Source organism: Bipolaris sorokiniana (genome assembly GCF_000338995.1).
Source record: "Bipolaris sorokiniana ND90Pr unplaced genomic scaffold COCSAscaffold_2, whole genome shotgun sequence".
NCBI classification, from domain to species: Eukaryota; Fungi; Ascomycota; class Dothideomycetes; order Pleosporales; family Pleosporaceae; genus Bipolaris; species Bipolaris sorokiniana.
Window position 1 is genome coordinate 1,662,625 of NW_006911896.1, and position 10,301 is coordinate 1,672,925.

A 10,301-nucleotide genomic window follows, 5' to 3' on the forward strand; every position below is an offset into this window, starting at 1 on the left:
TCCCGTATCTTGAACCTGTGCACTTTCTATCTAAGTAAAGTGAACGGATAACGCCTGGTGGTAATTCTGCATAAGCTCTAAGAAAAAGCTATTTGGAGGTTCGGATACAGTGTGTCTGTGCTGATGACTTTGGTCCACTGCTGCGGCATTTGTGCGGTATCCGCTCGATTCAGTCGAAGTGTTTTTAGTGTCAGGATAGTGGCGGGAAATTATGGAATGCCAGGTTCTATAGAAGCATTGATTGTATGACCAGAGTTTTCTCTTCTGTCGATGAAGAAGAGCCGGTTGGTGGATGAAAAGCTCCAGGTGAGATAATGGGGTGCGTTCTAGATTTCGGGATCAAGGTCTAGAATATCTGAATCATTAGAATAAACTGTTCATGTAACTTGCATTCTTCAAGAAGAGGTAGCTGATAATATATATGGAAGGAAGATCCGTTCACTGTTAGTCTACAGCTTTGGTTGTGAGGAACTGGCACTTTGAGCAATTCGCCTCTTATGCCAACTATGCAATCCGAGGAAGACGATACTAAAGAACAGGCTCATTCATATTGCACTTCGAGATAAAAGAAATCCCAAGAACACCTATGGAGGAGAAAAGGAACTTGTTGGGTCCAGGCGAAGATAGAATTCAGAGTGCACAGGATAATCGTTCTGCAGAAGGACCCACATCCAAAAGATTGTCAGCGACTCAAACCTAGTCTCATGATAGATTGGAATAAGGCTTGCAGGGATCGTGATGATATGGTTTCGGCCAATATTTGTGATGATGGATGACTGCGGCAAGACAAGACAGAGTATACCCTTTAAAAGCAACTTCAAATACTTGGTGAAGCCATCATGAAGGCTTTGCACCCAGCCTATCTGATTAAATAGGCAGCCGTCACACGCATACATAGAATACAAGTATCCATAAAATTCATGTCTTCATTGCAATGTAGGTTTACACAAGCGGATACTGGGGCTGCACAGTTGGTTGGCTTGTCCTGTTGGCAAAGCCGCGCACTGGCAACTCTTGGTATCAGACAAACATGATGATCGAAGAATTCACTTTCGCTGAACAGGTACGAATACTTTGTTGAGATAGGTTGGTCAAGTGGTGTAGACTGTATGCTCGGGCGACGGATAACTAGGTCTTAGGGCATGGATGTGGTTGTTGCGCCAACGCCCAGTTGTTTAGTGTGGCGGCAATCTTTCCGCCCGCCGACGTGTACGTACCCTGGCCTGGGGCTTCGTCACCGTGTACCGACATTTTGCGTTCCAATTCAACGCATTGCTACGAACATTACGATTTCTTTTTCACAGCTTGAGACGTTTTTCACGACGCTACCGGCTGCTACAGAAGCGACGAAACTACAAGCGTCCTACGTACCTCAGCAACATTTTCATATCCAACCCGCAACGCAATCGCATCCGTAAATAGCCTGCACACCGCACATGCTATAATCGCAATCTCGTCAGGATTCACAAAAGATGCTCGGCTTTCGGCCCCTATCAGTGGGCAAGAGGAAAGCCCAGTCGTACAACCAGGCACCCTCCGCCGAGCGCGATGTTGAAGACGGCGGATACAATGAAAAGGGCCACGACAGCGACGACTACGAAGCATATATGTCTTCCAACTCATCGAGTCCGTCTTCTTCACGGCACTCTTCAGGCGCATACGACCAAAACCCAAACAACATCGAGTCGCGGCCACTCCGGCAACCCCCCAAATCCCACCGAAGAGCACCATCGAGACCTACCGTAAGCGCATACAGCTACAGAAACCCCCGGGCCTGCACACGATACTTTGGGCTGGCAATAGCATCTACACTGCTTCTGTTCATGTGGTTTCTGTTTAGCAGCAGTTGGCAATCGATAAGAAACGCCGAGCTCGGTCTGCATAAGCCTCCCCCACCGCCAAATGTATGGGAGAGCTTCCCGTTCCTCAAAAGATATCACGGCGGAATCCGGTCGCTTGTCAGCCGGGAAAAGAATGTCCCCGAATACCCTACCAAGCAGGATATCGACCCTGAGCTACCGCCTGCGGAGCCCAAGGATGGGACAAAAGAGCGGAGATCAGAAGGCGCCCACATTGCCGATTCTATATCGTTTGACCCTTTTCCGGAATACAGCGGCGCAAACTACGTGGACAAGTACGGACTGGTTGAGACATGTTATGTTGATGCCAATGACACTATCAAGGTACCGGGGCTGCGAGCATACAAGGGTGTTCCCCAAGGCATGCCAGATAATGTTATTGGAAGTTATGAACTACTGGGTCTGAGAAACGATGTCTGTTTTGAGCGTTTTGGCCGACTGGGTCCGTATGGTCTGGGTTACAGCAAACGGCGGGGCGGTACTGGTGCTGGCATGGAGGGTGACAGGGAAGGAATTGAAGATGTTTGGAAGACTGATGCCGAGGTCGACTTTCGCGAGGTCAACTGGGCTGACGCTGTCAATCGGTGCTTGGAAAAGAATAAGGGCCGCTTCGAGAAGCAACCCACCCCTCGTCCTCATGGTTTCCAGAATATGCGCAAGCGTGACACCGAGACCGAAGAGAAAACACCTATTGACAGCACAACCCGCGAGAAGCCAAAAAAAGCGCACAAGGCCCTTCTTCCACGCACTGCAGTTCTCCTCCGAACATGGTGGGATTACCAGTACGACGATGAGGATCTAATGTACCTTCGCGCTCTCATCTCTGAGCTAAGTCTTTCCTCGGGAGGCGAATACGAGGTCCACTTCTTGATCCATGTCAAAGATGACAACAAGCAGATTTGGGCCGACGAAAAGGTCTATGAAGAAGTTCTCAAGAACTCTTTGCCTGCTGAATTTGCCGGCATGGGCACTCTCTGGTCAGAACGTCAAATGGGGCTAATCTATGGAGGCCTCGAGGAGACCAACTATCGTGGTCTGCCCGTTCATGGCGCCTATCGATCTACCTTTATGCCAGTAACGTACTTTGCCCACCAGCACCCTGAATATGACTACTTCTGGCATTGGGAGATGGATGTGCGATACACTGGACACTACTATCATCTTTTTGAACAAGTCTCTAAGTGGACAGCCGCGCAGCCCCGCAAAGGGTTATGGGAACGCAACGGGCGTTTCTACGTACCCACTGTGCATGAGACCTGGGAGGATTTCAAGCACACAGTGCGTGTGCAGACCGAACACGGCACCAATAGCCAGGCAAACAGATGGTCTAAGCATCTCCCACCGAACCCCCATGTGCCTGGCCGAGAGACGCTCAAGCCTGAAAAAGCGATCTGGGGTCCTGAGCTTCCAGATGACTACCCAGAAATCGAGATTGACCCTGCTGTGAAGCCAAACACTACCATGGCTGAGGACAAGTACGAGTGGGGCGTAGGCGAGCCTGCAGATCTTATCGTATTCAACCCCCTGTTCGACCCTGACCAGACCAACTGGATCCTGGCCGACGACACTACTGGTTATGATCTCAAGAATGGCCGTCCGCCACGAAGAACAGCCATCAACACCTCTGGACGCTTGTCGAGGAGGCTTCTGGAAACGATGCACCGCGAACAGTCACTCTTCCGTCATACCATGTTCAGCGAAATGTGGCCTGCCTCGTGCGCTCTGCACCACGGCCTTAAAGCTGTATACGCACCTCATCCTGTTTTTGTTGATCGTAAATGGCCCACGCAGTATCTCGCTGCTATTTTCAACAATGGTCGCAACGGCGCATCAGGAGGTGCTCGCCTCTCCGTCTTTTCTGACGAGAGGCAACACAACTTCCTCGGCACTACATGGTACTACCACGCCGGCTTTGCGCCCAACCTGTGGAAGCGCTGGATGGGATACAAGGTTGATAATGATGGTGGCGAGGAATACGAGCTGGCTCACGAAGGCCGCATGTGTCTTCCAGCAGTGTTGCTACATCCAGTCAAGCAGGTCGACTTGATACAAGAGCGGGTAGAAGAGACTCCAGCAGAAGAGCATTGATGAGCAGACATTTTGGTCATGGAAAAATTTGGTGTATAGGCGCAACGGGTCGGCTGTATTGGTACGCCATAACAAGCCCACATTTGAATTCTTGATGTAAACGATTAGACACGATCCCGCCATTCATGTTGTGATAATGGTAATATACGAGTTCGCATTTCAAAGGCGCCTTTTCTCTTTCTTCCCCCATTGCTCAGTAATCCACATGTGTATATCAAGATACCTTACACATTCCCTCTTCCACTATCAATAACTCCTCGGCAGCCCAAGCACCTTCTCCCCAATATAATTCAACACCATCTCCCTACTCACCGGCGCGATCCTGGGCACAAAACACTCCCTCAAATACCTCTCTACATCGTACTCCTGCGCATAACCCATGCCGCCATGCGCCAGCACCGCCCTTTCACACGCATTAAACGCCGCCTCCGCAGCAAGATACTTTGCGCTATTCGCCGCAACCCCCACCGCATCCGCACGAATCGACTCGTCACTCCGACTCGCATCGTACAGCCTCGCCGCATGATACGTCGCCAGCTTCGCGGCTTCAAGCCTCATGTACGCATCAGCCAGCGGATGCGCAACGCCCTGGTTCATACCGATTGCGCGACCGAAAACGCGGCGGTCCCGCGCGTACGCGCTTGCTCGGCTGAGCGCTGCATAGCCCAACCCAAGTGCTTCGCCCGCGAGAAGGCAGCGTTCTGCGTTCATGCCTGAGAGGATTATGCGGAAGCCTTGGCCTTCGGCGCCGACGAGGGTGTCGCTGCTGATGCGGTAGTTGTCGAAGAAGACTTCGTTTGCGTCGACGGCTCTGCCGCCCATTTTCTTGATGCGCTGCATGCTCAGACCAGAGTCGGGGGTGCGGTCGAGGGGGATGCAGAAGAGGCTGAGGGATTCACTGCGCTTATTTGCGGCAGAGGGTGCGGCGGTGCGCGCGAGGAGAATCATGCGGGAGGCTACTTGGGCGCATGTGATCCAGATTTTCTGGCCATTGACGGTGTATCCTGTTCCGTCCTGTTGCTTTTGGGCTGTTGTGCCGAGACTTAGTGTGTCGAGTCCTGAGTTCGGTTCTGTGACGCCGAAGCAGGTGCGGTATTCACCGTTGATAATTCTAGGTAAGGTATCGGAAAGTTGCTTTTCGTTCCCGTATTTAGCTAACGGCTGTGTGGCGTAGACGTTTGCGTGGATGGCTTGGGCCCCCGCGATACCTGCGCCAGATTCGGCAATGGTTTGAAGCATCATTGTTGCTTCTGAGATTCCTAGGCCTGAACCTCCGTACTTCTCTGGTAGGGCGATGCCGAGCCAGCCGTCTTTTGCGAGGGCGGCGTGGAAGGTAGAGGGATCTGTGGAGGTTTCGTCGTGGTGCCGCCAGTAGCTGTCTGGGAATTGAGTGCAGAGGGCTGAAATGGCTTCTCGGACTTCTAATTGGGTTGAGGTGAAGCCTGTAGTTTCCATGATATGGGGGCGAGGCGTTGTGGAGAAGTGGCATTTAATGTTGGTGCGTGGTTTGAAGAGCCTAGGGTGCACTGCCCGTAGGAAGGGGAACACTGCTAGTCTTGGCATGATTTCTGATGTATGTTGTTTACATTGTTATTTGGATGCGACGTTGTTTTGTTGATATATGTATGTGGTACTCCACCTACGTAGTTATAAAGCCGACTCGGATGCTTGTCATCTAGATACTAGATGGTACTAGCCGAGTCGAGATACATAGCCGAGCATGTGCTTGATCTAACCTCCCCTGCGTCGCGATAGGAACGACAGGTACTTCGACTTTGCTTCAGCGTCGCCCTTTCTCTACAAAATATTCGTAGTCAAAAACCTTGCAGTACTAGCTATAAGTAACTCTCTAGCTATCTTAGAATATACACCCTAAAATTATATGGTATTTATTGCTGTGTTACCTGGTTTGCGATGGACGTACAATAGCTGTGCACCACGACGACTGCTACAACAACGCCAACTTAACCTTCTGCTTGCTAAAAAATAGCGTAATATGTGCTAAGACCATGCTAATACTATCGGTCTGATATTGAAGCTTTTTCTAGTTGCATGTGTGCTACAAAGCTGGTCTCCTCTACAGAGGGAGGTACAAGCGACGTACAATAGCGACAAAAGCGGACGCGGTGGTATTATTATGTAGTCTTTGCCTGCACAGCCCTGCGTACTGCTCGGATATGACTCAGCACAGATCCTTCTTGCACTTCGTACCTCTTGCATTGAGTGGGCGAACGGCTGGGGGTGACTAGGGGGCGGGTGTGGCAGCTGTGCCGGCGCTTCGCAGCACCACTGGTGGGGCGCCATCTGCGCCGCCTGCTGCAACAGCGCACATCCTACAGCTCTCAGCCTGTAGCCTAGTCGCCAGCCTTGTTGCCAGCCTACAGAAAGGTCCCTCGCCCACTATGGACGCTCACTGTGTGTCTGCCGTCGACCTGACCTGTCAAGGTCTACAACCAACAAGCACATCTGACTACAAAACACCGTCATGGCGCAGAGCGTCGCGACCCAGTACGGCGGCGAGCCCAACCCGCTCGACACCACCGGCCTCTGCCTGCTGTCGCTTGACGGCGGCGGCGTGCGCGGCCTGTCGACGCTGTACATCCTAAAAGGCCTAATGACCCGACTAAACCACGAACGCCAGAATGCCGGTCTTCCTCGTGTAAAGCCATGCGAGGTGTTTGATCTTATTGGCGGCACAAGCACAGGCGGGTAGGTAGAAGACTGCATGACGGTTAGACACGACTAACGTGACAGACTTATCGCTATTATGCTGGGCCGGCTAGAGATGGACGTAGATGCATGCATCGCAGCGTATAGCGAGCTGATGAAGACTGTGTTCGAGAAGTCTAGCTGGCTTCCTATTAGCTAGAGTGGGAAAGTGAAGGCGCGGTTTGACTCAGCGAAGCTGAAGAAGGCTGTCGAAGATGCAATCTCTAAGACGGATGCGTCCTTAGCAGACGCCTTTAACGATGGTAGGAAGCGTGGGTGTCACACGTAAGTGTACTGCATAGGTATATAGCCTCGCACTAACACAGCACAAGGTTCGTCTGCGCGACGGCAAAAGAGACGGCCGGCGTCACACGCCTAAGAAGCTACACGCTGCCTGACGAAGGTGAGGTCCCTGCGACTATCTGCCAGGCAGCCCTTGCGACGTCGGCGGCGACGGGCTTCTTCGACCCTGTCTCGATCGGTGCCCGACACTTCGTGGACGGCGCGCTGGGTGCTAATAACCCTGTCGACGAGGTAGAAGGAGAGGCGACTAACATCTGGAGCCCTAACACGGGCGACCTAAAGCCGCTAGTTAAGTGTTTTATTTCTATTGGTACTGGGAACCCTGGTAAGAAGGCGCTGGAGGATAACATAGCTAAGTTCCTGTCGAAGAGCCTAGTTGGGATCGCGACAGAGACAGAGGAGACAGAGAGGAAGTTTATCGCGCGATGGGCGAAGCACTACGACGAGAAGCGATACTTCCGCTTTAATGTCGACCAGGGGCTGCAGGAGGTTGGGCTCGCTGAGTATAAGGAGCAGGGCAGGATGGAGGCGGCGACAGGCGAGTATCTACAACATCAGGCGCAGAAGTTTCGGGTGCGGGACTGCATTAAGAACCTACAGCAGAAGCAGAGTGTGTACATCGAGGACTTTGCCTAGATTATAGGACAGCTTAGCGCTGACGCCGCGTAGATAGAACAGAGCTGTCCTTCGCAACGTCGATTAGTGTAAGCCTACATTTAGTCCGTGGTGTGGTGAAAATGCTTAGCTCGTACAGGAATACACAATGCACTGCCTTACGCAGCAGCACAAGAGTAGGTAGTGTATGGTTTACCTTGAACAGACCAGTACTGAAGCATACGCAGCTCGAAATGTGCACTGGATGGTCCCTCGTCCCGTCAACAGCCTGTTTACTGGCCGCTCTGAGCTCATAGAGCGTATCCAAAACGCTTTACGCAACAACGACCCGGGCACAACCAAGAAGAAGCAACTAGTCATCACAGGCATTGGGGGCATAGGCAAGAGCGAGGTTTGCCTTAAGGTCGCGGACCTGATGCGAGACGAGTGCGTTGCCGCTTCGCTGTGCTATGTATTAGCGTGTTTGCTAACGGCCAACAGCCTCTGGGGGATCTTCTGGGTCGACGTGGGCAACCGGTCGACAGCCAAGAACGGGTTCTTAGCCATCGCAAAAGCACTTAAGACTTCTGCCGAGAGCGTTGAGGAGTCGCTCCAGGCACTTGCAAGCACAAAGGACTGCTGGCTGCTGATCTTGGACAATGCCGACGATCCAGAGGTCGACTATGCGGCGTACATCCCGCCGGGGAATCAAGGCGCGGTACTTGTAACGTCTCGCATCCCTGAATGTCGCCAGTACAGCACTGTGCCTCCTGAAGCGCTCGAGGGCCTGGACGAAGAGCACTCGACGCAGCTCCTGCTCAAAGCCACGCGCATGCCAGAAGAGTCTTGGCGGTCGTGCGAAGAGCAGGCGCAGGCTATCGTGGCACTGTTAGGATCGCACACGCTTGCGCTGATTCAGGCTGGGGCGTACATTGCAGAAGGATACTGTCGATTGAACCAATACGCAGAGAAGTACAAGCGGCTGCGCAAGCGGCTGCTAAAGCACTACCCTAAGCAGCAGCAGTCGCGGTATCGGCATATCTACGCGACCTTCGAGGCATCGGTAGCAGTGCTGAACGATGCTGAAGAAGAGGCGGGCCAGGACGCCCTAGACTTACTTGGAGTTTTTTCGATGCTGCACTCTGGTGTGCTTCCGCTTCACCTCTTTCGAGGGGCGTGGAGAGGAGGTCAATACGTGCTTGCGACAGACAATGACGAGATAGACGAGATGGACAAAATCGACGCTCTTCGAAAATGGCACGTGTCTCAGCTACCCGAGTTCATCGATAGCCAAGCAGATGAGTGGGACGACTACCGACTGCACAAAGCCAGCGCACTACTTGTCTCACTCTCTCTAGTGACAAGACACCGCTCAGATGAGCTTGACGGACTGTCGATGCATCCGCTGGCCCATTCATGGGCAAGAGATCGGCTGGGGAAGGAGCAGCAAGAGGCGTCTTGGGTACGCGTGGGATGCCTGCTCGCTTTGTCGCAGGGCCATTCAGAGGCGTGGCAGGTGTACGAGACACAGCTGCGGCCACACCTGCAGGCTTTCTTGTCGCCCAGCATCGAGGCGATGTTTTCGTTTGGCCCACCGGGGACGATGTTGCCTATCCTGTTGACGTGTGGCTGGGCGCTGAACACGATGCGAGAAGATAGCAGGCTCGAGGCACTGCTGGAGGGCCTCTATAAGGTTCTTCAGATAGCGCCGTCGGACCCGTCACAGGAACATATGCAAATATGGGACCTGTCAGCTAGGAACATAAGACATATGGGACACGCTAGTCAGGGGGTAGCGCTGCTGGAGCATGTCGTCAAGGTCAAGGAGACTACGCTGGCAGAGACTCACCCAGATCGGCTCGCATCACAACATGCGCTTGCTCTCGCGTATGATGCCAATGAACAGCCTCAAGAGGCATTGCCTCTCCTTAAACATGTAGTTGCTGTCGAATGTCGAGTTCTTAGTGACAACCATCCCTCGCGGCTTATCTCGATAAGAGCACTACAAGCTATAGAGTCACGGTTGGCAGCAGGCAAATACTGAGTCTAGCGGGTATCTCTCTCTCTCTCTCTCTCTCTCTCGTGTTCTTATGCTGGTTCTAGTGCTATCCCGACCCTCTACATTCTCTCCACTTTTGCAGTTACTTTCTACTTATTATACTACCTATATTTATAAATGTGTAAGATATTTTAAACGTGCTGTAATTTAGATTTTAGTATATTGTAGCAGTAAAGGCGTATGATAGAAGCTAGGCTATACAGAGTAACGTTAATGCTAAGCATTGCAGGGATACGTAGGGCTGCCCAGCCGAGGATTACATAACGGTACTACTCTAACTAACGTGTTCCACCAGTAAGCTGGACACACCAGTAAGCTGGACACCCCACCCAACCTAACGCCACTTTCTGTGCAATTGATTCACAACAACGCAATAAAATAAGATAAGATTAAGAAATACGATTCAATATCTAGTTTTACAGGTAGTCCGAGTATGCCCTTGAATATGGCACTTAGTACACGTCGGCGGCGCGCGCTGTCGTCGCTGACTGCTCTCACCCTGCTCAACCTCCGTGACCACCCTTTCTATCTCTGCAGTAAGCTGCTAAGCCTGCTAAGCCTGGAGCACTCCACCAGAAGCAATATATTGACGCCGTCTATCTTGCTTTTGTTTTTGACGCTAATTAGCTGCACGTAGTTTCTTATTTTCTTCAGCGAGTATAGTTGCTGACTGCATCGCTATTTAACAG

General features: G+C 52.0%; 3 protein-coding genes across 3 annotated transcripts; 2 read left to right on the forward strand and 1 right to left on the reverse strand.

The window, feature by feature from the left end:
• The first annotated feature begins 1,391 nt into the window (after nucleotides 1-1,391).
• Nucleotides 1,392-4,070, forward strand: COCSADRAFT_273011 (uncharacterized protein). Its single transcript, XM_007697875.1, has one exon. The coding sequence runs from the start codon at nucleotides 1,473-1,475 to the stop codon at nucleotides 3,945-3,947; it is 2,475 nt and encodes an 824-aa protein (XP_007696065.1). The 5' UTR covers nucleotides 1,392-1,472; the 3' UTR covers nucleotides 3,948-4,070.
• Nucleotides 4,071-4,193: 123 nt separating this feature from the next.
• Nucleotides 4,194-5,402, reverse strand: COCSADRAFT_156891 (uncharacterized protein; the record flags this gene model as incomplete). The annotated part of the gene is made up of 1 exon (XM_007697876.1): nucleotides 4,194-5,402. One exon carries the CDS (start codon nucleotides 5,400-5,402, stop codon nucleotides 4,194-4,196), a length of 1,209 nt encoding a protein of 402 aa, XP_007696066.1.
• Nucleotides 5,403-6,329: 927 nt separating this feature from the next.
• On the forward strand, nucleotides 6,330-9,754 carry COCSADRAFT_178287 (uncharacterized protein). Its single transcript, XM_007697877.1, has 8 exons — nucleotides 6,330-6,656; nucleotides 6,702-6,738; nucleotides 6,817-6,941; nucleotides 6,989-7,569; nucleotides 7,629-7,663; nucleotides 7,714-7,750; nucleotides 7,802-8,000; nucleotides 8,055-9,754. Exons 1-8 carry the CDS (start codon nucleotides 6,433-6,435, stop codon nucleotides 9,595-9,597), a joined length of 2,781 nt encoding a protein of 926 aa, XP_007696067.1. The 5' UTR covers nucleotides 6,330-6,432; the 3' UTR covers nucleotides 9,598-9,754.
• Nucleotides 9,755-10,301: the final 547 nt, after the last annotated feature.